At 33.7% G+C, this 22,793-nt stretch overlaps 1 protein-coding gene across 9 annotated transcripts in view; it reads right to left on the bottom strand.

Moving 5' to 3' along the window:
- LOC149530434 (FKBP12-interacting protein of 37 kDa-like) overlaps nt 1–22,793 on the bottom strand; it is a 242,883-nt gene that overhangs the window by 67,358 nt on the left and 152,732 nt on the right. For all 9 annotated transcript variants that reach the window (XR_016358416.1, XR_016358414.1, XR_016358415.1 and 6 more), the window contains one exon: nt 15,650–15,719. Coding sequence is in view for 3 of the 9 variants with exons in the window: in XM_089808483.1 (XP_089664609.1) it covers nt 15,650–15,719 (70 nt within the window). In the remaining 6 variants the exon portion in view is untranslated. The remainder of the gene's footprint in view (nt 1–15,649; nt 15,720–22,793) is intronic.

The raw sequence follows: 22,793 nt of genomic DNA, 5'->3' as shown, positions 1-22,793 counted from the left end.
CATCTCATAATACAGATTGTTGTATAACTAAAAACTATATAGTTAAATCCAATTAATCAAACATCCTTTGTATTATAAATAATATGGATTTAAGCCATCTCAGATGCTTAGTATTCAAATTTTAAGATAATATCTGAAGATTGAAATAAATATAAGTATGAAGAATGAAGAAAGGACATATCATATAATGATACACCCAACAACAATAAAAGATCAAACTTTTAAGCTAATTAGAGACCCACCAAATCTCAAACTCGTCAAGGATTCCTACTCCATATTCTAATTATAAATGTAGTAGCTAAAATCTAATAAAATTAATAAATATCAAGATTACATTTAAGAGAAGATGAAAATACATTTAATTCAATGAAAAACAATTTCCCAACCCATCTTTCCTTAAATGTTAGAAGTTTGATATGGTTTTCTGCTAACCATGATCTTGACCAAGATGAGTTTGTCTTGAAGTTAAATTTATGTCAAAGGAAGGAAATGCTGTCGGTTATTACAAGAACGATAGCTCTGAACTAAATATGCATTGAAGTAGCGCCAATAAAGGATAACACACAAAAGCAAAGCCTTGCAACACATAAATGTATATCTTGTAAAAGAAGGAATGCCTTTCCAAAACCCATTGTAAAGAATCAAACGTGAATGTATTTTTTCATACATGTCCTAGGCAATATTGGGGGTTTTCTTCCCCATTATTTTTCCCCCGGTGCCTGCACTTTGAACGAGGACAAAACATTTGAAAATTATTTATTAATAATCAATATATAGGGCAATATGCCTTCTACCGATTTTTTTTTTTCAAATTAGTAATACTAATAATAAATAAACATATTAAATTTATCAATTTTGTAGTTTTCTAACTGAAAAATAAGTAATAAATAGATAACTAAAATAATAATTAAATAAAATATTAAAAGTTCACAAAAATGAAAATAAAATTTTAACATACATATTTACAATTAAAAAAACTACTATGCTTTAATATAAAAATGAAGTTTATTACTGTTTTAATATTTATAATTTACTATGAGGCAAGAGCCTACAACACAACCGTAAATTGTGAGCCTCTTATCTAGGAGGTCTTGGGCTTGAATCTACTCAAGATTAATAAAAAATAATAATATTAATTAACTACAACACATCATAATAATTAATCTTGGCATAGGCCTCTTATAGATCAAAAAAGAAAAATTACAATTTACATTTTTTTAGTTTACATAGTTAAAAATTATACTATATAAAATTTTACCATAAATTAAAAATTTAATTATACAGTTTCTAATACTAAACAAATTAAAATAAAATTTAAAACTTTAAAGTATACTAAAGAATCAAACCTAAAATTGATATGAAAATTTATTAAAATTAAGTTATTAAAGGTTTTAAATGAATCCTACCTAGAAGCCTAGAGATATCTGTAGGAGGCAGTCAGATTGTTTGTGAGAAGCATCAAGTGATACAGTTGTAGGCTTTCGCTGCAGGGTTAGGCACAGTGATACTCACAAAATCTCCTTGTAGAATAGAATGAATGAATGAAATGTTTTTAATGATGTCCATGAGACCAAACAGTCTAGAGGAAAGATGTCACGAAAGACTTTAAAAAGAAGGAATGGAAAATGATTGGTGTCTAGCAGTGAACGAATTCACCCTCGTCGTCGACCCTCAAAAACTTCTAAAAAATCATGGCATTTGTTGATGGATCAAAATGACAATATTTTCTTGTTATACAAATTTAGGCCGAACTTTAACAATTCCTTTTTGAAAAACTAGGGTTCGTCAAATTTTGAAACTGAACATAAAAAATTGGCAAACCTTGTGACTTAATCAACAACCAATCCTATTGATAGAGAACTCACCATATCAATCAACACTGCTCAATTAGTATCTAGGCTATATATTTCATCCTTATATAACTTCACGTTTTAATTTGTGCTCTTCAAATGCCCGTGCCAGTATTCGCCATTGTTTAGCGCCCCTTCAATTCTCATTGTTCACAGGAAAGAGCCCACAAATTGATAACTTTCATGACATGATGAAGGGGTGATTGTATATTGTGCGTCCAAGACATGCAAATCTGTACGTTGATGATTTTTCCAAACCTATCACAGGCACACGTCTCTTAGTGTCAAAGATAGCTTATTCTCTGACAAGACTCTATAGACACAAACATTAAGCCAACCAAAAAACTTGTTGCCTCTACTATAACCAGTGTGCAATTCTCTCCCCATCCTCTTGTAAGGGACCTAATGTTTATCTTCCACTCTGTAATTGACCCAACTTGTAGTCTTCATCCCCACACAAATCCTTTGGTCTTTATTTCCCCTTTATATATATATAAAATTACGAATTTAGTAAATGCCAAAGGGAGGCATTTAATAAATATAGCTTTAAATCTTAGAGATTAGGGGCAGGAGGGGGGAGATCATTACAGAAGGCTGAGATGGACCAAGTCCAAATCTCCTAAACCCACTGAGTTATAACCAAAGAGATGAATCAACTCAACGTCCCCTCCAACAATTCTCTCAATGCTCTTTTATAAATGTTAAATATCCATTGGCTTTCCATTTCCTCTTTCCTTTTCATTTCCTTTTCTTTTACTTCCACTTTTGAAGTTAAAATGACTTTATTTGGTTTCTCACTTTATTAAGTCACTTTAGTAATAATATAATATTATCCTTATAATGTACTTTTAAAAAAAAGGAATAATATTAAATAGTTACATTAATGACCTACTTATAATTAGACATGTTAATTATTTAACTACAACTTAAGCCAAAAGGGGTCATTACAATAAGAAGCATTTACAACAGATGCTTGGTAAGATCCATCCTTTTCCTCAACTCAAAGGAAATCCCTCTATGCCCCTTTGGCATCTAGGACTCCCCACTCACATACCATAATGTGGAGCTTAGAAGGTGACCCCATCACTATTTCCCACCTACAAACCCTCATTTCCCCTACCATGGCTAGTACAGAAGTTGGAGTGTATAAACATACATAGCATTGCATGCATATCTCCTATATCAAAACATTCCTAATTCAGCAATCAAATGTATACTAAATTAGAGGTATATGTTTGTGTGTGTGTGCGTGTATATAAGCACTCATACGAATATCATATTTCTGAATTGTATACACATAATTCAATTGAGAGAAGTCATAAACAGATTCACTATGCAAAATATGTCACACAATACTCATATCAAGGATGAAAAACTTTATGATACCATTAGTTTGTGCCTTTATTTATTATTATCTTCTTTTTTCTCCTTGATGTTTTCTCTTCTCCTTCGATACCTTCAACTAATTGAATTTTGACCTTATATAGTCGTTGGGATAGGACAATGAGACACAACCCTTACCCTTCTCCAAGAGGGATGTCTTCTCCAAACAATTCTTTGCCTCCTCAAGACTAATCATGAGTCTTATCATTAGTATTATTGTTGTTTCTTTGTTTCTTGATGATTGGTTAAGGACTAAAGATCAGCCAATTGTGGAGTCTCTTGGTTCGCGGAAAAGGAAAGAATATTGTGGAAGATGTGATGGAGCTCAAAATTCTTAAGCCTCCATTTGAGCAAACGTGTTGCAAATCAATACTAATGATCTAAAAGATTTTTCATTATGCATCCTTCACAATAAGAAGACATAATATGTTCTTATAAAGCAAGTCCAAGAAAAGAGTGTTTTGTTTATTGACAAGAGTTGAGAGACACACATATCCAAACTGATATTATATAGTGATGCTAAAGTTGGAGTGGTTGAGGAAAAGCAAAATGGAAGACCTGCAACAGGATGATTAATGCAACCAAGAGAAGTATTCTCATCAAATAAAGTAAAAATATCACAATTAAAGAACAAAACAAATCTGTTGAAAATGTCTCAGGCTCTATAAACAGTAAGCACAAATACTAGTCTTATGACATGTATGATACTCTCTTCCAAACTCATCCCAACCATCTTGAGGATGTCAGTTGCAGTTGTTATGGATGCATGGGATGTTGTGGCAAAAATAGGATTCCTAAATGCTGGAAATGATTTTCTTGAAGAGCTTAGTATTTTGACATGATCTCTGGTTCATCTCCTATCCACAATAATGGAGATTCTAGTGCCCATAACACAAATCCACATGAGTGATGACAACAATCAAAGAGAATGACTCTTATAATTCAGAATAAGGACGCAGGGCATGAAAAAGATACAGAATATAGATTCCAGTCAACCTCCAAATTTATGATAAGTATCATGGGATTAATGAAAATACAAGATATATACCTAAGAGACTTTTATTAACCATCACGTATGGATGTAATTCAGAATCATGAGCCATGCATCTATTGATGGGAATCATTTGCTCCAGATGGAAATTGGTCTACATTCCTTGCGTATATGGATGAAGTCAAAGAACTGGAAGCCATTTTATAATCGTAACAACAACATGAGTAAACCGATACACAGCAATGGGCATCCTGACGGCACACTGAAGACAAACTTATATAAACCAATACACGTGACGATGAGACGGCAAACACAAAAACCCGATAATACCCAAGGTTCTGGGCGGAAACCTGTTGCCATGAGTATATGCAGATATCATGGCTGAGCAGTGGCCTTGAATAGCATGGTATTGTGCAAGAAGCAACTTAAAAAGGACTCCGCTCATGTATGGGATGTTCAACATATAGCTAGAAGATACCGACTTATAAGTTAGTGATTCAAGAAAATACATAATCAGGAGATGCTTCCGTGGAGAAGCCATTGGGGGTTCCAAGCCAATGTCAATGACTTTGCAGATAGAAACATTGATTCGACAATATCAAGTATTAAACATTACACAGAAAATGTTTATCATCAATGAAATAGACGGTAGTCTTCCCAAGTTTGCATATCGTGGATACATGAGATTTCTTCAGTACATGCCACATCATATACCTTTAGTGATGACATTAATGAAGACTCCTGCAAGGTGTATACTCCTTGTCTCTGTTAGCATACTATTATGGAAGAAAGGCTCTGACCATCATCCACCGTGGAGGCTTGGAAGAAACAAAGTATAAGTATTGATAATACACGGAGAAACTACCACAATAAGTTTCATTGGTAATCTAATGTTATCAAAAGAAATAGTATTAAAAAAAATACAAGATGATATCAAAACAGGCGATTAAATTTACAAAAAGGTGCAATTTAATTTTTCAAAGGGAATGGTTTTTCCATTCAAAAAGTCACGCCTTTTTAAAATATAGAGATATAAATAATCATTGATAAAAAATTAGAAGAACAAGATTCAATATTCGAACATTCATACACTCTGAAGGAGTATTTTATATTTATTTATTGTATGGAGGAATAAGGTTCTCATTATGACTTTGTAGTATAAATTCTATCATTTTATTTTAATAATAAAATAAAATCTTCTTTGTTTATTATTAAAGGCATGGAGATTTAAATTGTAGGTGAATCATCCTTTGTAATTATTTTCTGAAATTTTGTATACAATTTTTATATCGGATAAGTGGACAAGGTCATTTGGCATTTAAATTCAATCATCACAAATAGTGTGAAATATTTAATTGTTTCCCCATCTGTGTCTAGTTTGTCTCCCTACCAGAGGAGTTAAAATTCAATCTGGACTAATTTAAGATTGCGTAATAATTGATCTATCGCATCTTGATTATTTAATTGTTGGCAATAAAGTGTGTAAAACATTATAAAGTTGTACGTGATAATTCACTGAAGTTGACTCTATTGCCCATATGAGCAGAGGCACTAGTCTTTTTATTATTGAAGTCAAAAAATCTATATATTGCTTCTACAAGCATCAAATTTATTATTATTCAATTATACAAAACATTTAACCATTATCCAGCATCCAATTTTCATTATGATCGAGTTCGAGGACCTTGCCAGCCAAAGAACTCCAGAAGTTTAAATTTGCTACAAAAAAGCCTTGAACTAAATAGTCAATGTTCGAGAAGGTCTACCCACCTAAGTATAGCAGAGCTTGAAGTGCAGGGGAATCGAGAAGTATTCCCATTAGTTGGCCAAAATTGATTGAGAAGTCCTATCGAAGAAGTGGTAGGCTCTTGGATTTTCAATCTGCAGTTTTGGGAACCAACAAGATGAATTCCTTAATCAGGCTTCATGACTAAAATATTTGCTAGTCCGTGCATGTAGAGGGTTGTGGCTTATCAGCATTTCCGATAAGCTTTTGTATCCTAGCCAATTAGAAATCAACTTCTCTAGTGATAAACTTTGTGTTACAAGCTAGGATTGTTGTTGCAACAAAAGATTGACCCATCAATGCCCAATCTAGACTTATAGAACATGGGAGGTGGTTAAGTCATGTCACGAGTCTTGAAGGGGAACATTGGAAATTAGTACAACTATCTACCCCTCAGCATTACCCGTGGAGATTTGAACCTGTGGCCAACCTCTAATACCACTTGTTACAAGCTAGGGTTGTCATTGCACCAAAAGATCAACCTATCAATGCTTGATACCACCACTAGACTTATAGAACATAGGAGGCAGTTAAGCCATGTCACAAATCTTGAATGGGAATGTTGGTGGTTAATAAAACACTCTGGCCTTCCAGATTTATGATAAAATTGTTAAGTTTGTGCCTTATGAGTATTTCTAATTAGCTTTTGTTCCTCTGATGTCAAATCAGGCTCATGGTAGATCTAATTGGTTTGAAGGTTGTATGATTAATACAGACTGATTGAATTGATAGAAGAGTTGATTTCTGGTCTATTTGCTTGATTCCCAATTGGTACTTGATGGATGATTGAATGATTTCTTGTAATGTGTAATGTCCCCAATTTTAATAAAATACTTTAAATAATTAATGGTCCCAAAATTTAAATAATATTATTTGCACCTTCAATAATTTAATAATGGGGCCCAATTTATTTTTTATCTGTAAGTGTTTTCTCCGAAGGGGTATTTTTGTGCGACATGTATGAAGTTGTTAATATGTGAATTTGGATTATTTAATTTGTACTACAAATTTCGATTGGTGTTTTGCTCTTCTCGCCATTTTGGAAGTGAAAGATGTTACATCCCAATTTTTGACCTAATTTTAAATTTGCTCATAGCCATTAGATTGAACAATCATGTGAAGTAGGTAGTTATTTATATTCGTTGTATTAACTGTTAATGAAGATGGTCTTTATCCATTATTTGTCATGTTATGTTTAGCAGTTGCTTGGTTTTGGAATTATGGTTAATAATTAAATTCTTTAAATGTTACAGGAAAATTATTATGGAACTTGTTATTATCGTGGAAGTATCGCATGGGTGATTGCAGGAGAAGATGAAGGGGGGAAGCATTGCTAAACGGGATCAACGGAATGGGATACTAGCCTAGTCCAGTCATTAGGATTGACAGGTATGACCTTAAATTGCCTTGGCAAGGACCTAGCGACTTGAACTTCAAGATACAACTGAAGGACTGCATGAGCTATTAAATAAACAATTTAAAACATAAAATAAATAAATTAAAATATAATACGTACCTCAAAGGATTTTGAATGATCTTTCACAATATTATCTTAATATATACCTATGTACATACACAGATATAAATATAAAGTGACACCATAATATTATTTTCTTATAATATAATGATACCACCTCACAAATATATCTACATGTACATAGATAGATATAAACTATAATAATTTTTATTTTTAATCTTCAAATCTTCTTCCAAGCTTTATTCTTTCTTTTTCTTTTAAAAACTGATTTAACACTTGGCATTTTTAATTGGCATTCAAAGAGCCAACATATTCTTTATGTTAGGGAAGCCAAGGAGTCATGTTTCTTTTTAATATTAGTCAAGAGTGAGAGGCGGGTATATCTATTCAAGCACCCGACTACCTTTCTCAAGATCGACTCTCTCTATCATTTCTGACTTCTTTCATTATTTTCATCCTTCCTTTGCTCATATCTTCGGCTTCCACTTACCATTCGAATCTCTACAGACTCCAATCGAAATCTCTACAAATTATAGCATTGCCATTCTTGTTGCAAGATTGTCGTATATTGTCCTTCCTTGCTGAAGTTGAGGTTGCATTTACATACTGTGATTACGCCTAGCAATCAATTTGAAGAAGAGTTGATACACAAGCGTCTAGCAAGACTCGGACATTTCTAGAATTTATACCAGGTCATGTGGTTGATCATTTTCCAAATATTGCTATATTGCCTTTAACAACTATTAATGCATTTTTTATTTCCATAGCAGAAAACTACAAATTATACTCATTCATACTTAAATAACCTTAGGAAGTTGTTACTATGAATCATAGCAAAGTATCCAAGACATGGAATCATGATTTATTTTTGCCATTGGAACTCAGAATAAAAAGACTTTTATTCTACAAGTCTTAAAGAATATAATCTCTCAAATCACAGATTGTGAAATGCTAGAAGCATCTAATTGTCATGAATTAACAAAACAGAGTCGATTGCTCTGAGATTCTGAACACTTAGGACTCACTAGCTATATAGCCATGGAAAGGTGAAGAGGTGAAATGAAATCTGCAATGACATAGAAGTAAAATCAAATATGATACAATTAAATCCAAATAATTTTACTTAGTAGCTCATGCATGTCCGTATTGTTGTTTCCCTGTTGTCAAGTCGAGCAGTGGTGATTGGGTCATTGAACCCATCAGAAAAACCTTGGCCAAGGTCATTTAAAAGCATGTTTGTCATCTATTGATCACTTGATGTCAATGGTGCCAATTATGCAGACATGTCTGTCCATAACTATGCGGACATTCTAAACACCAGAAGGCTCAGGTGGCTGGACTAACAGTATCCCAAGCCCAATCCTAAGGTAGGGAGGGTCTTTCTAATTCAATAGATTGTGTGGAGATAAGTATGGTCCAAGGTTGGGAGGTTAAGCCTAAGTCAATGCTTCTCCTCTTATCGAAAGTCGATGCTTGCACAACCAACTAAAGACCTATCAGATAATACTTGTATGTTTCTTTTCTTCTTTCCATGATAAGCATTTACTTGTATGTAGAAAAAGATAGTTAATCGTTAATCTAGTTATTTTAGTTGATCATTGATACAATTATTTTCAGTTAATCATTTGATGATTGATACAGTTATTTTCAGTTAATCATTAATCTAGTTATTTCAGTTGATCATTCATATAGTTATTTTATTTCAGTTTATCGTTGGTAGTTAAAGCAGTTAATGTCATATGAAAAGGAATTTAGTTATCTGTTCAATGAATGTCGGGAAAATATCTTATAAACCGTCTTTGTTTTTGTTATGAAAAACCATTTGTTACATATGGTATCAGAGCGCTGAGTTCGACACTGAACCTAGGGCACACTACTTACTAGTAAACCTGAAGTTCTTAGAATAAATGTCCAGGATGCAAGTATGTAAAACATCCTGCAAGAAGGCTCAACATCTCATCTTCTTGTACTTAATTAAAAACATGCCAAAATTTGATTACACTTGCTGCTCTATGCCCCAAGACAATGAAACTTTGAACCAAGCCTTGCAACGAATGAAGAAGGAAAGAGTCAGGTGGACTCCTACTAGTAAAGCAGCATATAGGAACAAACTAATTCAAAACTGGAACGCTCGTCAGGACAACTCTCTTTTACATTTTCACAGATCCTGGATGGTGCAGAATATGTACAAATCTAAATCAAACTGAATGCTGAAAATTAAATTCTATAATGTAAACATCCTTAGTAGAGGAAAATTTTGTAAATAAGGCTGCCATGAATGCAAAAGCAAAAATATTAAAGTCAATTAAATAAATTGGTTTATTTGTGTGTTATATGCACTCACAAAACTCTTTTAATTTGTTGTAGGCACACTTAAAAATATGTATACAATAAATTGAAACAAAATTTTGTAAATTCACAGGTTAAACCAATAAACAAACAAAATGAGCAACAACAAGAATGTTGCAGATCATGACATGGTCCGTGAAAACACACAATCATCCACTAATTTATTATTTTCGATTTTGCAAGAAACGCAACTGAAGTTGGATAATATGGAAAAAAGAATGAATGAGATGGCAGCTCAGATGGGGCATGACTAAGAGGAAATGCAATCCTCGCCTCATCCCAAAACAGAGACAGAAGTCTCCGAATACAACAAGAAAACCTCTTTAAAACCACTCAAACTATAAAACAAAAGAAACAAGAAATAATGAGTGATCCATCCACAAATATTAAGAAAATCAAACCACCCAAATTTGTTGGTTCTGAATCCGGAGAGGATGCAGAGGCTTGGTTAACCGAAATGGAACAGTACTTTGAAATTAGGAACCTTTCAGAAACCTCAAAAGCGGTATGGGGAATATACCACATTACTTGAGACTACTACATGGTGGGGAAACACCAAGGTTGATAAAAACATTAAAACTACTAAAATTACCTAAGAAAAAATCGTAACCATTTTTACGAATTGTTGGTTACCCCAAACTTTTTATGACCAAAAATTGTTGGATTTTCAAATCTTGAAACAAGGAGACATGACTATACACAAGTACTGGGAGAAATTTACCTAACTACTGAAGTATGTACCACCATATCAACAAGATAGAAATCTGAAAGTGACGAAATTCATTATGGGTTTGAATAATAGAATAGGAGCAGTTGATGTTCACTCCTCTAACCATGGAAGAAGCTTTAGAGAAGGTTGTCCAACAAGAATATAAAATCAAGAGAGATGACTCCATTCGAGATAATAGAAGGAAAACAAACTGGAATACTGAAAGTACAGATACTAGATCTCAGAAGAAACAGTTTAAGGATTACAAGTTTAGCAAGCTGGAATCAAAAGGAAATGGAATCAAGGATTTTAAAAGTAATTTCAATACAAGTAAAAATAATAAGAGCAATGAAAAGAAAGGGCCACCTTCAGTATGTTACGATTGTGAGGGAGATCATTATGCTAGTAAATGCCTCGTCAAATCCAACTCCGATCAGCTGCACTGACCACCTCTTCCACAACAGCAGCATGTTTATCAACAAAGAATCCACGCAGTCCTTGATAATAGACAAGTAGAACAACAAATAAGCCCAATTGAAACTCTAGGTAAGATCTACGGGAACCCTATCTCTATTTTAATTAATACTAGAGCTTTTGAATGTTTTATATCGCCTAAACTATTAAGTAGATTTTCAAAGAGATCTAGTTTTATGGCAAAACCGTGGATAGTCGAGTATGCAAACCAGTCAAGGGCTAAGGTAGAGCAGTGTTTGTTTGAGGCTCGGGTTGACTTCCAAATTTTTCCACTGAATTGAATTTTTATGTAGCTCCTCTTGGATCTTACGACATTATTATAGGCATTAATTGGCTCAGTGAGCATAAGGCCAAGGTGGATTGTCTTACTAAACTATAGATTGTTTGGATGACCAAGGCAAACCTGCAAGCATTATAGGGATTAAACATGAAATTAAATCAAAACAGATATCTGCCATGCAACTTAAGAAATATGGAAGAAAGGGTTGTGAGATTTTTGCAATAAGAGTTGAAGATATGAGAAATCATATAGTTACCACATATGGAGATGACTACATTTTTGAAGATGGGAAAATCAGAGAAAAACTAAAGGAGTCTTTTGAAGAGAAATATCCCTACCTAAAGAATTATCAGGATGTGTTTCCCAAAGAACTCCCCAGTCTACCTCCATCCCGAGTCTTTGATTTTACCATAGATTTGTTACCAAAAGCAGAACCCATTTCTTGAGCACCTTATCGTATGACCACCACAGAATTAATGGAGTTGCAAATACAATTACAGGATATGTTAAACAAGAAACTGATTCAGCCAAATGTTTCACCATGGGGAGCCTTAATATTGTTTATTAGGAATAAGAACGAAACCATGAAATTATGCATAGATTACAGAATGCTCAACAAGGTTACTATCAAGAACCGGTATCCACTTCCTAGAGTTGATGACCTCTTTGATCAAATGAAAGGTGCAACAGTATTTTCAAAAATTGATTTGAAGTCAGGAAATCACCAGCTTTGTATTAAGGACGAAGATATTCACAGTGTTACCTTTGGGGTTAACCAATGCTCCAACAGCTTTTATGAACTTAATGAATAGCATATTCCAAGATTGCCTAGATAAGTTTGTACTGGTCTTTATAGATGATATTCTAATCTATTCAAAGACTGAAAAAGAACATCAAGAACATTTGGAAATAGTCTTACAATGGTAAAGAGAACATAAATTATATGGAAAATTGTCTAAGTGCACTTTCTATCAAAAGTAAATTCAATATTTAGGACACATTATATCAGCTCAGGGAATAGTTGTAGATCCGTCAAAAAACAAAGCAATTAAGGAATGGCCTATAACTAAAAAAGTTACAGAAGTTAAGAGTTTCATGGGATTGGTAGTGTTTTATAGGAAGTTTATCAGGAATTTCTCCAAGATAGCTTACTCGATTACATCACTTCAGAGAAAGGGAGAGAAGTTTGTATGGATGGAAAAATGTCAATCAGCTTTTGAATGCTTGAAGAAAAAGTTAACCACAACACCCATATTAAGAGTACCTAACCAGCGAAAGAAATTCATTTTTATAACTAATGCATCAGGAGGAGTAGGAGGTGTAGTAATGCAAGATGAGTAAGTAATTGTATACGAATCTACAAAACTGAAGAATTATGAGCAGAAATACGCCCCTCATGATCTAGAATTAGCAGCTATTGTTCATGCTCTTCAAATGTGGAGACATTACTTGATTGGAATACCTTTTGATCTACAATCCGACCATCATGGCCAAAAATATATTTTTACTCAACCTAATCTTAATGCTAGACAAACTCCTTTTTACTATCCTTTTCACAAACTCCCTATCTTCTTAGATGTATTAGTTGGTGATTAAAGACTTATCTAATTATATATTACTATCAGACATAGTTTTTGTGCCTCTAACTATGAGGTTATAAATTTCTAATGATTAACATACATTATTAGGCATCCAAGGCAATAGTTCATAATACATTTGGTAGTAAATATATTTAAGATTGATTCAATACTTCTCTTCTAAACTCAACCCTAAGGAGAGTGTGGATTTACTTGTCATAGGGTGCTTGACACCAATACATCCTCTAGTTTTACTCCGCCTTTCCCTAAAAACACCAACTATCAACTCGCAAGGCTATAGAAAGAAATTAAAGAATAGGCTATAAATATATTAGTACCTCATCTATTACGAAAATTTATATATGTGCTCATAAATAATATATATTAATTTTACCATTCTAAAACTACTGCAGCCCCTTTCACTTCTTATTTAATTTTCACATATCTCCCAATTCTCAAATCTATCTTCACTGCTTTTAAAATCTGCACATATCCCATTTATGATCTGCACATCTTCTAGATCTACATATCTCATTTTCTTCTTTCCTCCTCAATTCTTATTTCAGATACTTCCTTATACTTCTCTAATTCTGCTCTAGATCTCCTCTACTCCCTTCCATTCCATTTAATCCTTCTTCCCTTTTATATCTTTTGCAAGGAAGGACCACACCTCATCACCATGCCTAGCCTTCTCAATGGTCACATCCTTCTACAGTCACCACCTTTTGAAAGAGTCACAACCCTTAAAGAGTTACTTCCTTCTTTTCTTCCTTTTTCTTCCTCCTTCCCTTAATCCTTCCGTAATTCTTATGCTCCCTCTTTCTTCCTCCACCCATTTCCCTCTCAAACGAAGTTTTCTTCCTCCCTCCATTTCCTCCTCAATCGAAGGTCTCTCCTTTTTGTACCTGATGTTTGAAGGAAACAAATTTTCCATTCATGTCGTTTTGACCATTTGTTTAACTTGACTAAGTTTTAGTTAAATTTTATTTTATTCTTTTGTATCTTTAATTTAATTATTATTGTTCATATTTTAACCCTATTTCAAGAAGGGGGCATTACACCTACCTCAAATACATGGATTTGGCCCAAGTACATTTCATTGTATCCAAGTTGAATCCACAAGACTGAGGAAAAACCTTATGCAATTCAAGAAAACCTCAGCCAGCACCCCAAAAATGTTTTTTAAATGAGAAAAGAAAAAATATTTTTTAAAAGACCCTAACATACTCTAAGTCTAATATGACAATTTGCATCCATTTTTGATGTGTAGATTTACTAATGACAATTTTGATTTATCTTTAGCATTTCAGACCTGATATTAAATTATTAATTATCAGTTGTGCTTTGTAATAAATTTGTAGATTTCAGCAAAAAATGGTCATACATAGGGAGAACATCCAAACCCAGTCATATCAAACATAAATCAAACTAGCAACATACTGTTGTCCCAAGGGTGAACAATATTACAGTATTTAAGTTACTTGGGTCTGAACTTTTAACTGCCTTTTTAATTGTAAAGATGGGTGTGGAGTTCAAGAGTGGCAAACAATGATTGAAAAACCTCATCAAATAGTTGTGCATTGTATGCTAGGTGACTACAAGCCATATTTAAGAAACTTAGCTTGAAGTGCATCAAAGGTTGCAACTTTTCTTGTGCACAATATTCTAGTAGCAGTCTCAATGTTCCTTAGAAAACTAATAAAATATTGAAGCAAGAAGAGGATATTCATAAAACAAGCTGATTTGTAATACCATAAAAGGAACTCGTGTCACATTGATGGAAAAATTCAAAAATCAATTGCAGTATCGATTATAATATGTAAATGTGACAAATATGGTAGGAGGGCCATGAATCAAAACAAGCAATAAAATCATTACACTCAAAAAACCTCTTGGTGATTTGAGTTGTAGGTCCCAAATTCTTAAACTAGGATAGTCTCTCAAATGTCAAGGGTGACAAATTCATAAGGTTGGATAGGTCCCAAATTCCCAAGGTTGAATCTTCTTTCTTGTGTTCTGTCAAGGATTTCCCCATTAACCTTTGTCTATTTGTCTTTGCAGTAGTGCTATTCTTGTGTCTATGGTCTTTATTTTCTCCTTTGATGTTGGCTTTATGTATTGAAGTAATATTGTAATATTCAGTATAATGGTCATGTACTCAGTCACTCTTTAATAACTTCCTATTCTTTAAGTAGTTTAGTAATTTCCGTTCTATTTTTCGTTCTCAATCATTTCCATTATGGAAAGATCTTGTAATTCCTTATTTAAGGAGTGTTCACATCCTTTGTTTAATATTGGATGTCAACCATCATTTCAGAACGTCTATTAGTTTGATCATTCTAAGTGCTCTACGATGCATGTTTTAATGATTGTACATATAATTATGTTTCTTCTAGCATGGCCCCATATAGATCCCTCTCTAATTAATCTTAACAATATCACTACTGAGTACAGACATTGTAAGATTATATAATGTAAGCAGTCAAATTGGCAATAATTTTATTGCTCTCACATTAGAGTTCCTAGATCTTTGAGATGATGTCTAAAGATTAGATCTTAGTTCTAGACTTCCATAGTATTCTCAAGCATTAAAGCCATACATTATATGGTATTTTTTGTTTATCATTAACCACTTGATGGCATATTACTGTTTACGGAATATAATATTCCTTAAAATGTTTTAGTACATATTTATTTCTATGCAGAATGTAGCTTCAGAAACAAATACTTCAAAACATAAGAATGCCCAATGACTGAAAGAGAAGTAGAATACCTTGAATTTGGCGTCTCAGCTCAAGATTCTGATTCTTTTGCAACTTAAGCTTCATACCAAGTTCATGTATCTGCAAGAGAAAAACCTATGTATTACAAGCCTCTCCACAAAGATGAAGAAATCATTGAGTCTCTGACACGTGATTCCAACATCTCATTAACAATTGTGAATAAACTTTTCATAAAACAAATTAGTGATCAAGTAATATTTAAGTATGACAAAGCATAAAATAATACTTGAGAACTTTGCTAATCTTGCACTCATTCAAAACATGCTGCACGAGAAAATAAGGAGATTCCATGTAACAAGCTATTGTCTCATGCTAATTAAACAATTAAAAATAAACAAAAGATACCTTCACATTCGTATTCACATGAAATAAGAGCAGTTATATCAATTACTTTTTATAAACACTTGAAGAGATTAACGAATTAACTGAATTATGATAGATCTACATATCCCAAATTTTTTATTTAGCTGAAGGAAATAACATTTATTTTCCAAGTCGCATGAAAGACAGTTATAACTAACATCTGATAAGTCTATCTCATGCATATAGTTATATTACACATACAATTGAAAGATAAACTAATTTAATGGATTTCCTAATATATTGAAAAAGAAAACTGATTTTCTAAATATTGAAAAGTACAACTGTTTTACCTACTTTACCGATACATCAAATTCAATATGCAGAAACATAAAGTAAAGTACTCAATATGTATGCAAACTTTTGTTGGACTAATTGCCAATGTTCCCGTTTGGGATTCGTGACATGGCTTAACTGCCTCCTATGCTCTATAAGTCTACTAGTAGTATCGAGCATTGATAGGTCAATCTTTTGGTGCAACAGCAATCCTAGCTTGTAACAAGTGGTATCAGAGCTTGGTCACAAGTTCGAATCTTCTTGGGTAACATTGAGGGGGGGATTGTTGGACTGCTACCAACGTTCCCCTTTGGGATTTGTGACATGGCTTAACCGTCTCCTGTGTTCTATAAGTCTAGTGGTTGTATCGGACATTGATAGGTTGATCTTTTGGTGCAACAGCAATCCTAGCTTGTAACAACTTTGTCCTTGTGTTGTTCAAGCCTTGGCACCTAGGTGAGAGGAGAAGCATTGCCATGGGTTTAAGCTCCCAACTGCGGACCCTTAAGTATCCCCACACAATCTCAACTGAGAAAGGCCCTCTCTACCCTAGGATTAGGCTTGGGACACCACTGTCTTGCCACTGAGCATCTGGTGTTAAAGTGTCGACTAGTCAGTCAACTGGGTTTTGGATACCTTCCATCAACCTTTCTACGAACTGCTAGTAATCTAACCTCTAGTGATCACAACAACAAGCATGTCACTAACCTACCTTGGCCAAAGATTTGTGTGGGCATTGTGTACCCAATCACCCACCACTCAACTTGACAAACAAGATCTAAACTTTGGATTACCATGAGCTGACTCAGTTATTTGATTTGCTTACATTCATTATTTTTAATAGGTATTGATTTTATTCTCTGTATCTTGCAGAATTAACCTGCTAATTCGTTGATAATCAATTCACTCCCTTCATCTCGACCTTATTGGTCATCCTTGATGAATTCCTGGAGGTGACTACTTTTGCAAAGTGTATATTCAGAGCCATTTATATTCAACTCATTGGCTTATGGCTTAAGAAAGATGTATATATTTTTTGTAACAATTTACTTGCTAACTCTACCTGGGAGAGTGCACTTGTTTATCTCAGAGGCGTATGAGAGATACCACTGTATAAACTTGCACAATAATGTATTTTTTTAACAATTTCTATAAAAGTTCACAAAGAAAAATATTCTTCAATTCTTATATTTGGACTCAACCATTCATGAAGAAGAAAAATACATTCTTTTAAGAGTTAGACTCTTTCAGTAATACTAACATTCTCTTCTTTTTTCAGCTGAAGAATTGCGAACCTCATGTCTCATTGGAGAGAGAACAAAGCATTGGAATGGAAATAAAAAGGCATGACCTGAAATAAATATGGCCCCTTACTATAGAAGGAATGTGCAACGTCTGGCTCTAAGCACTTGCAACGAGTATACTGAGCTCCAACTAGGCTCACGACACACTAGTACAGATATTATTCACAAAATTATGTTGTTGAGTTAGTGATTATACGGTACACCGACTGTATGAAACTGTAAATATGAAACAAAGATCTTGGGCGGAAATTGCAAAGCTAAGTGGTTGTAAAGAGAACGATTGCCAAGAAAAGTATGTAACTAAAAATAAAATGAAGAACAGTCCCCAGGATGAACGATACCATCAAAGAAACATTAGGCAATCCCTTGCATGCTCGGTTACGAGCAAGAGAAAGGTAGAAAGGTGGTGCATGAGTTATGTAATCTCCCCTTTTTGGGACATTGGGAAATTTAAAGACATTCATATACTATTAAAATTGAATATGAGAGCATGAAATAGAATTATAAAAGGTCAATTTAACAATATAAAGTGAACTAAAAGTGACAAGGAGGGATAAGACGAAAAGACAAGAAAGGAGTCAAAGAGTCGTAGCTTTGAGGATTAAAAAGAGAGAGACTCATTCATTTTTCTTATGCTTGGTTTATGATTCAAATGTCAGTTTCTCCCTTGCGAGAGTTATTCGTAAAGCTTCAGATTTCATCCAGCGAGAGGATGTAAACCTTTGTGCCGGTAGATAGTGGACGCAAACCCATTGTCCCTGGAGACATCATATCAGGTGTCTCGCGTGTGCTTACAAGTTCTCTCTTGGTATTCCAATTTAACTGTAAGATTGTGTTTAAGATTGAACATTTGAATGCTGGCTATTGTATTGCTAATGTATAAAGCAATAGCATATTCAAGGTATTTTATGAGAATCTACAGTTTTATATTATTGGTTTATAATGCAACTTCATATGTTTATGTTCAGAATATTATTTTGAGAAAGAAATTGGGTCAATAGCCATTTGGAATATTTCAATGGTATTACTGTCATGTCCCTTATTTTGCCAATAGAGTTTAATAATAAATTGATAATTACACAGTAACGAAGATAACATAATAGACAAATAAATAAACATAGTAAATGAACCAATTACAATAGATTATTATTTGACATTAAAACTAATTATAATCATTATTGGCATAAATTGAGTAAATAATAAAACCATGGTATTGCTTAACATTTCACAATCTATAAAATATCATGGTGTTGTAATTATTACAATATAATTAATAATATAAAATAAAATCTTTTAAATATAAAAAATATTCAATTAATGTAAAATTTATTCTTTATTGAAATATAATATTTAATTAACAAATTAAAGTATAAACTTATGAATAAATAATAATAATAATAATAATAACACTCTCATAATAATAATAATAAACAACACTTCCACGATAACTATGATATGAACCATTACAAAATCTATCAACAAACGCACCCTTTCACAGATCGCGCATACAAATATCGCACTGACAGAGACAAAATGGCGAAGGGGAAAAAAAACAGAAGAAGATAGGAGGACAGGTAGCAGGGAAATTAGACCAATCAAGCTAATCTATGCTGGTGAAGAGGACATCAATTCCACCAACATCCGAATGCAAACTACTAACATGGCAGAAGTTCAGACCAAGCACAGTTCGAAAGGAGAAGGAAGGATAAGTATATGGTGAGAACGATAATAAGAGGACATTCATCATTTTAAAATAATATGACTGCAATTTGATTTCTCACAGAGCAATCTATTAACAACCAAGTCCATGAGAATGATCTGAAGATAACAGCATATTATAGGAATACAAAAATTAAAATACATAGCAACTGGAAATCTATAAATTCAGTGGATAAGATTTATATCAAGGGTTGACAGAGGATTACCTTTAGTCTGGGCACATTGAATAATATTAGGTAATACCATATTATTGATTGCAATAAATCCAATGCATCAGCAATGACCTCAATATAGAATGATTATGTTTGTACGAATATAATGAGCATCAAGAAGGCAATAAGCTTTAGATATAATCCTAGTCAGTATCAATCAACCAATACACAATCAACAATTAAGAATATTTACAGCAGTAGTTCATATCATTCTTAACATATTTACAACTCTCTTAACATATTTGGGTACCTCATATAGACAAGCACATATCATAAATTGGTTTCATTATATACGTCAGATTTGAAGTATAGTTCAGAGTGGGAAGTCCCCTAAATTTAATAAATCAGTCTCGAATATCCATAGAATTGGACTCGGTACATTACAGAGTTGGTCTTCCTGCCAGCCTTTGTGGTTTTCTAGTAACAGATTTAAAAGAATTTGCAGCTTCAGAACTAGTTTCTATCTGGTTTAAGAAGACAATTTTATTGTTGTGGGGAGGATTGAAATATTCTGAGAACAATATCAAAGACCAAGAAATAGCAAGTCACTGGGTGAAACATTGAGGGGTGCAAATAAAACCTTCTTATCGAGCCTTAATATTTGTTGAATTCAGGTAATGGAACTAATGGGGAAATCTCAATCACCGAATATAATTGGTGGGCCAGTTTATATTGGGAAGGACTTAATTATGTACGGGTGAATTTGTTTCCATACACTGTCAAACTTCCTGTTGGTGGCAATAGCAACAACACACAATAAACTACAGAGCGTTGCAGGTGGGACAGATGCTGTGATTTTAGACAGAAACCCAAAATAAGATATATGCATGTTGCAATGGTAATACAGCTGTTGAGTCAAGTTCATTAGCTTCGCGTGATTTGAAATGCAGGAAGCTCTCAGAACAGATCCTTTTCCTTCAAAGTTCCTCTCAGGAATTGACTGATATAAGTATGAAAAATAGATAGTTGATGCCTAGCTGTTTCATTTCCATTCCAAGCAATCCTTATGGTAGGGATTACTTGCATGCAAAAGTTAGGAATATTGAAGAGTTCTTTATCTATAGAACCTAAGAAAGAACGTCACACTATCAAACTAAATTGTGGCTTCGAAGGAGCAATGGAGGTGCTATTTTGAGCAAGCAAATCAATAATCTTTAGCATTAATTTCAAGTTGAGACCATTAACGGATTAGTACAGCTGAGTATGTGCAAGGACCACCAAAGCAATAGCGAAGTTTGTCAAGACGTGGGTTGTGAGACTATAGTTTAGGAGAAATTGAAGACATCAAATCTCCTATTTGTCGCTGGACGATATTATCTTCACAGTGGGTATTGTGAAGACAACAATGCAAAGTTAAGGTTTTACAAGTGAACTTTGATGTTACACGGAATGGGTAAGTACATGTTGGGCGTTACATTGATCCGATGTTTGTCATTTCTAAGGAAGTTAAGGGAAGAAGAGTAACAACTCTGTCGAGAATAAAATAAGTATCTTGGGCATATCCGTTATCTGAAGTTGCCAAAATATTTGACTAGAACTGGAGATGCTATAGTCACTGCCAATACAAATTATAAGGAATTCTTGTGCCTAGTTGTCATTTAGACTGAATGGCAAATAACTGACAAGTTTTAAAAGGAGTCTCAATTCTCTTTTCCAAACATTTCTCTGCCACATGGGAGTCAATAGCAGTGGAAAAGTAACAGATAAAGAAACTTATCAATTGTGTCTATCATTGGTTGGAATAACAATGCTTTGTAGAATGACATGTCTCAAGTAAAGACACATATTCATGCATAGGGAATACATATCATGACTTCCACTTTAAAATTGACGGAGTATAAATTTTAATACAAGCATTGATACACACTTGCGATTACAATATAGTCTGGGGCATATTTACAAACTGGCATTCTTTGCTCTCTATTTGGAAATATTAAAGCTGTTGAATCTCTGCTTGCCATAAGGGCCATGCTGGAAGATAGATGAACCGAGTGTTGAATAATATCCCCAAATGGATGAAGGCATTAATAGTATGGAGTGAGGTTCAAACACAATACAAATAAATTCGTTGTTATTGGTTATCCTGTATGGGGCCTGGTTATGGTTTATAAATGCAAGTTGTGATTGCTTTTGGTGAAACCGGTTGTGACAAAACAACTCAAATACCTCATTTTATATTAGAAGATGAATTTGAATAACTTCATGGGGTGAAGTGCAATATTGTTTGTATACAGCCTCGTTCTCTGCTATATATGTGGTTGCATGGGTTGCTTTTGAAAGAGGTGAGCCTTTGGCGGAAACAGTTGGTTACAAAATTCGGCTTGAGGAAAGGAAATTAGCACGTACTCACTTGTTATTTGCACCAATGAGGTACTTCTTAGATGGCTAGTACATTGATCAAATATTGATGTTGTTACTCATGTACTAGTGGGTGAAATCCAATAAAGAAGCTACAAGAGGTCTAAATCATCCATCTTCAGCTGTTAACCCAACCTTGTCTCCAAAATTCGGCAACCAACATTTACAAAGCTTGGTGTATTATCTCATTCCTGAGAATTGTTCTGAGAAGCATTATGTATATTGCATGCTGCCTATGAGACACCTAATAAGTCACTTGCGAGTGTGAAGGAACACTGTGATTTGTCTGTTAGAGCAGGTAATTCACAATTGATTGATTCTAAGTGTTGCATACATATAATTAATTGTGTTAATTATGTATCTGTCTAATTTGAATCTAAACTATAAAATGTTTGGGAACAAAATTCTGAGTAACAGTTCTTCCTAGCAATGCACTATAACCAGCGCTCACATTTAACTTCAAAGTATCTCCAAAAAACTTTGGCTAATTCCCCTTTAGTAATGGTGAGCATCATATTGGTTTAGAATATCTCAGAGGGCTTCTATCTGTTTGACTAAATCACCAAGCTACTGTTGGTAGAAGGAAATTGGTTGAATTTGGGACCAATTTGTGGCTATTGGATATATGTTGGGGTGGAATATTTCCAGTACCAAAACTATTACCTAATGTCATTTTACAGTGACGGAGGACTTCTGTGACAATTTTTCTATGGTGAGTAGTGATAACAGGATATTAGAACAAACACGCATATTGTTTGAAATAATTCTATAGTATTTGAGTAGAAGGATAGACGGTGAAGCTAGTAGCAAAGACATACGTCTATTTGAAAGTTGAACTGTGGTGTTGCTGAAGCAATCTATTGACATTGTGCGTCCACCAACTGTTTGACAGAATTATTGGAGCA

The sequence above is a fragment of the Cupressus sempervirens genome, chromosome 11 (assembly GCF_028749045.1).
Source record: "Cupressus sempervirens isolate cs-2001-9-10 chromosome 11, ASM2874904v1, whole genome shotgun sequence".
Taxonomy (NCBI): domain Eukaryota; kingdom Viridiplantae; phylum Streptophyta; class Pinopsida; order Cupressales; family Cupressaceae; genus Cupressus; species Cupressus sempervirens.
The sequence above is the reverse complement of the archived record's forward strand: the minus strand, read 5'-3'. Positions and strand labels throughout refer to the sequence as shown.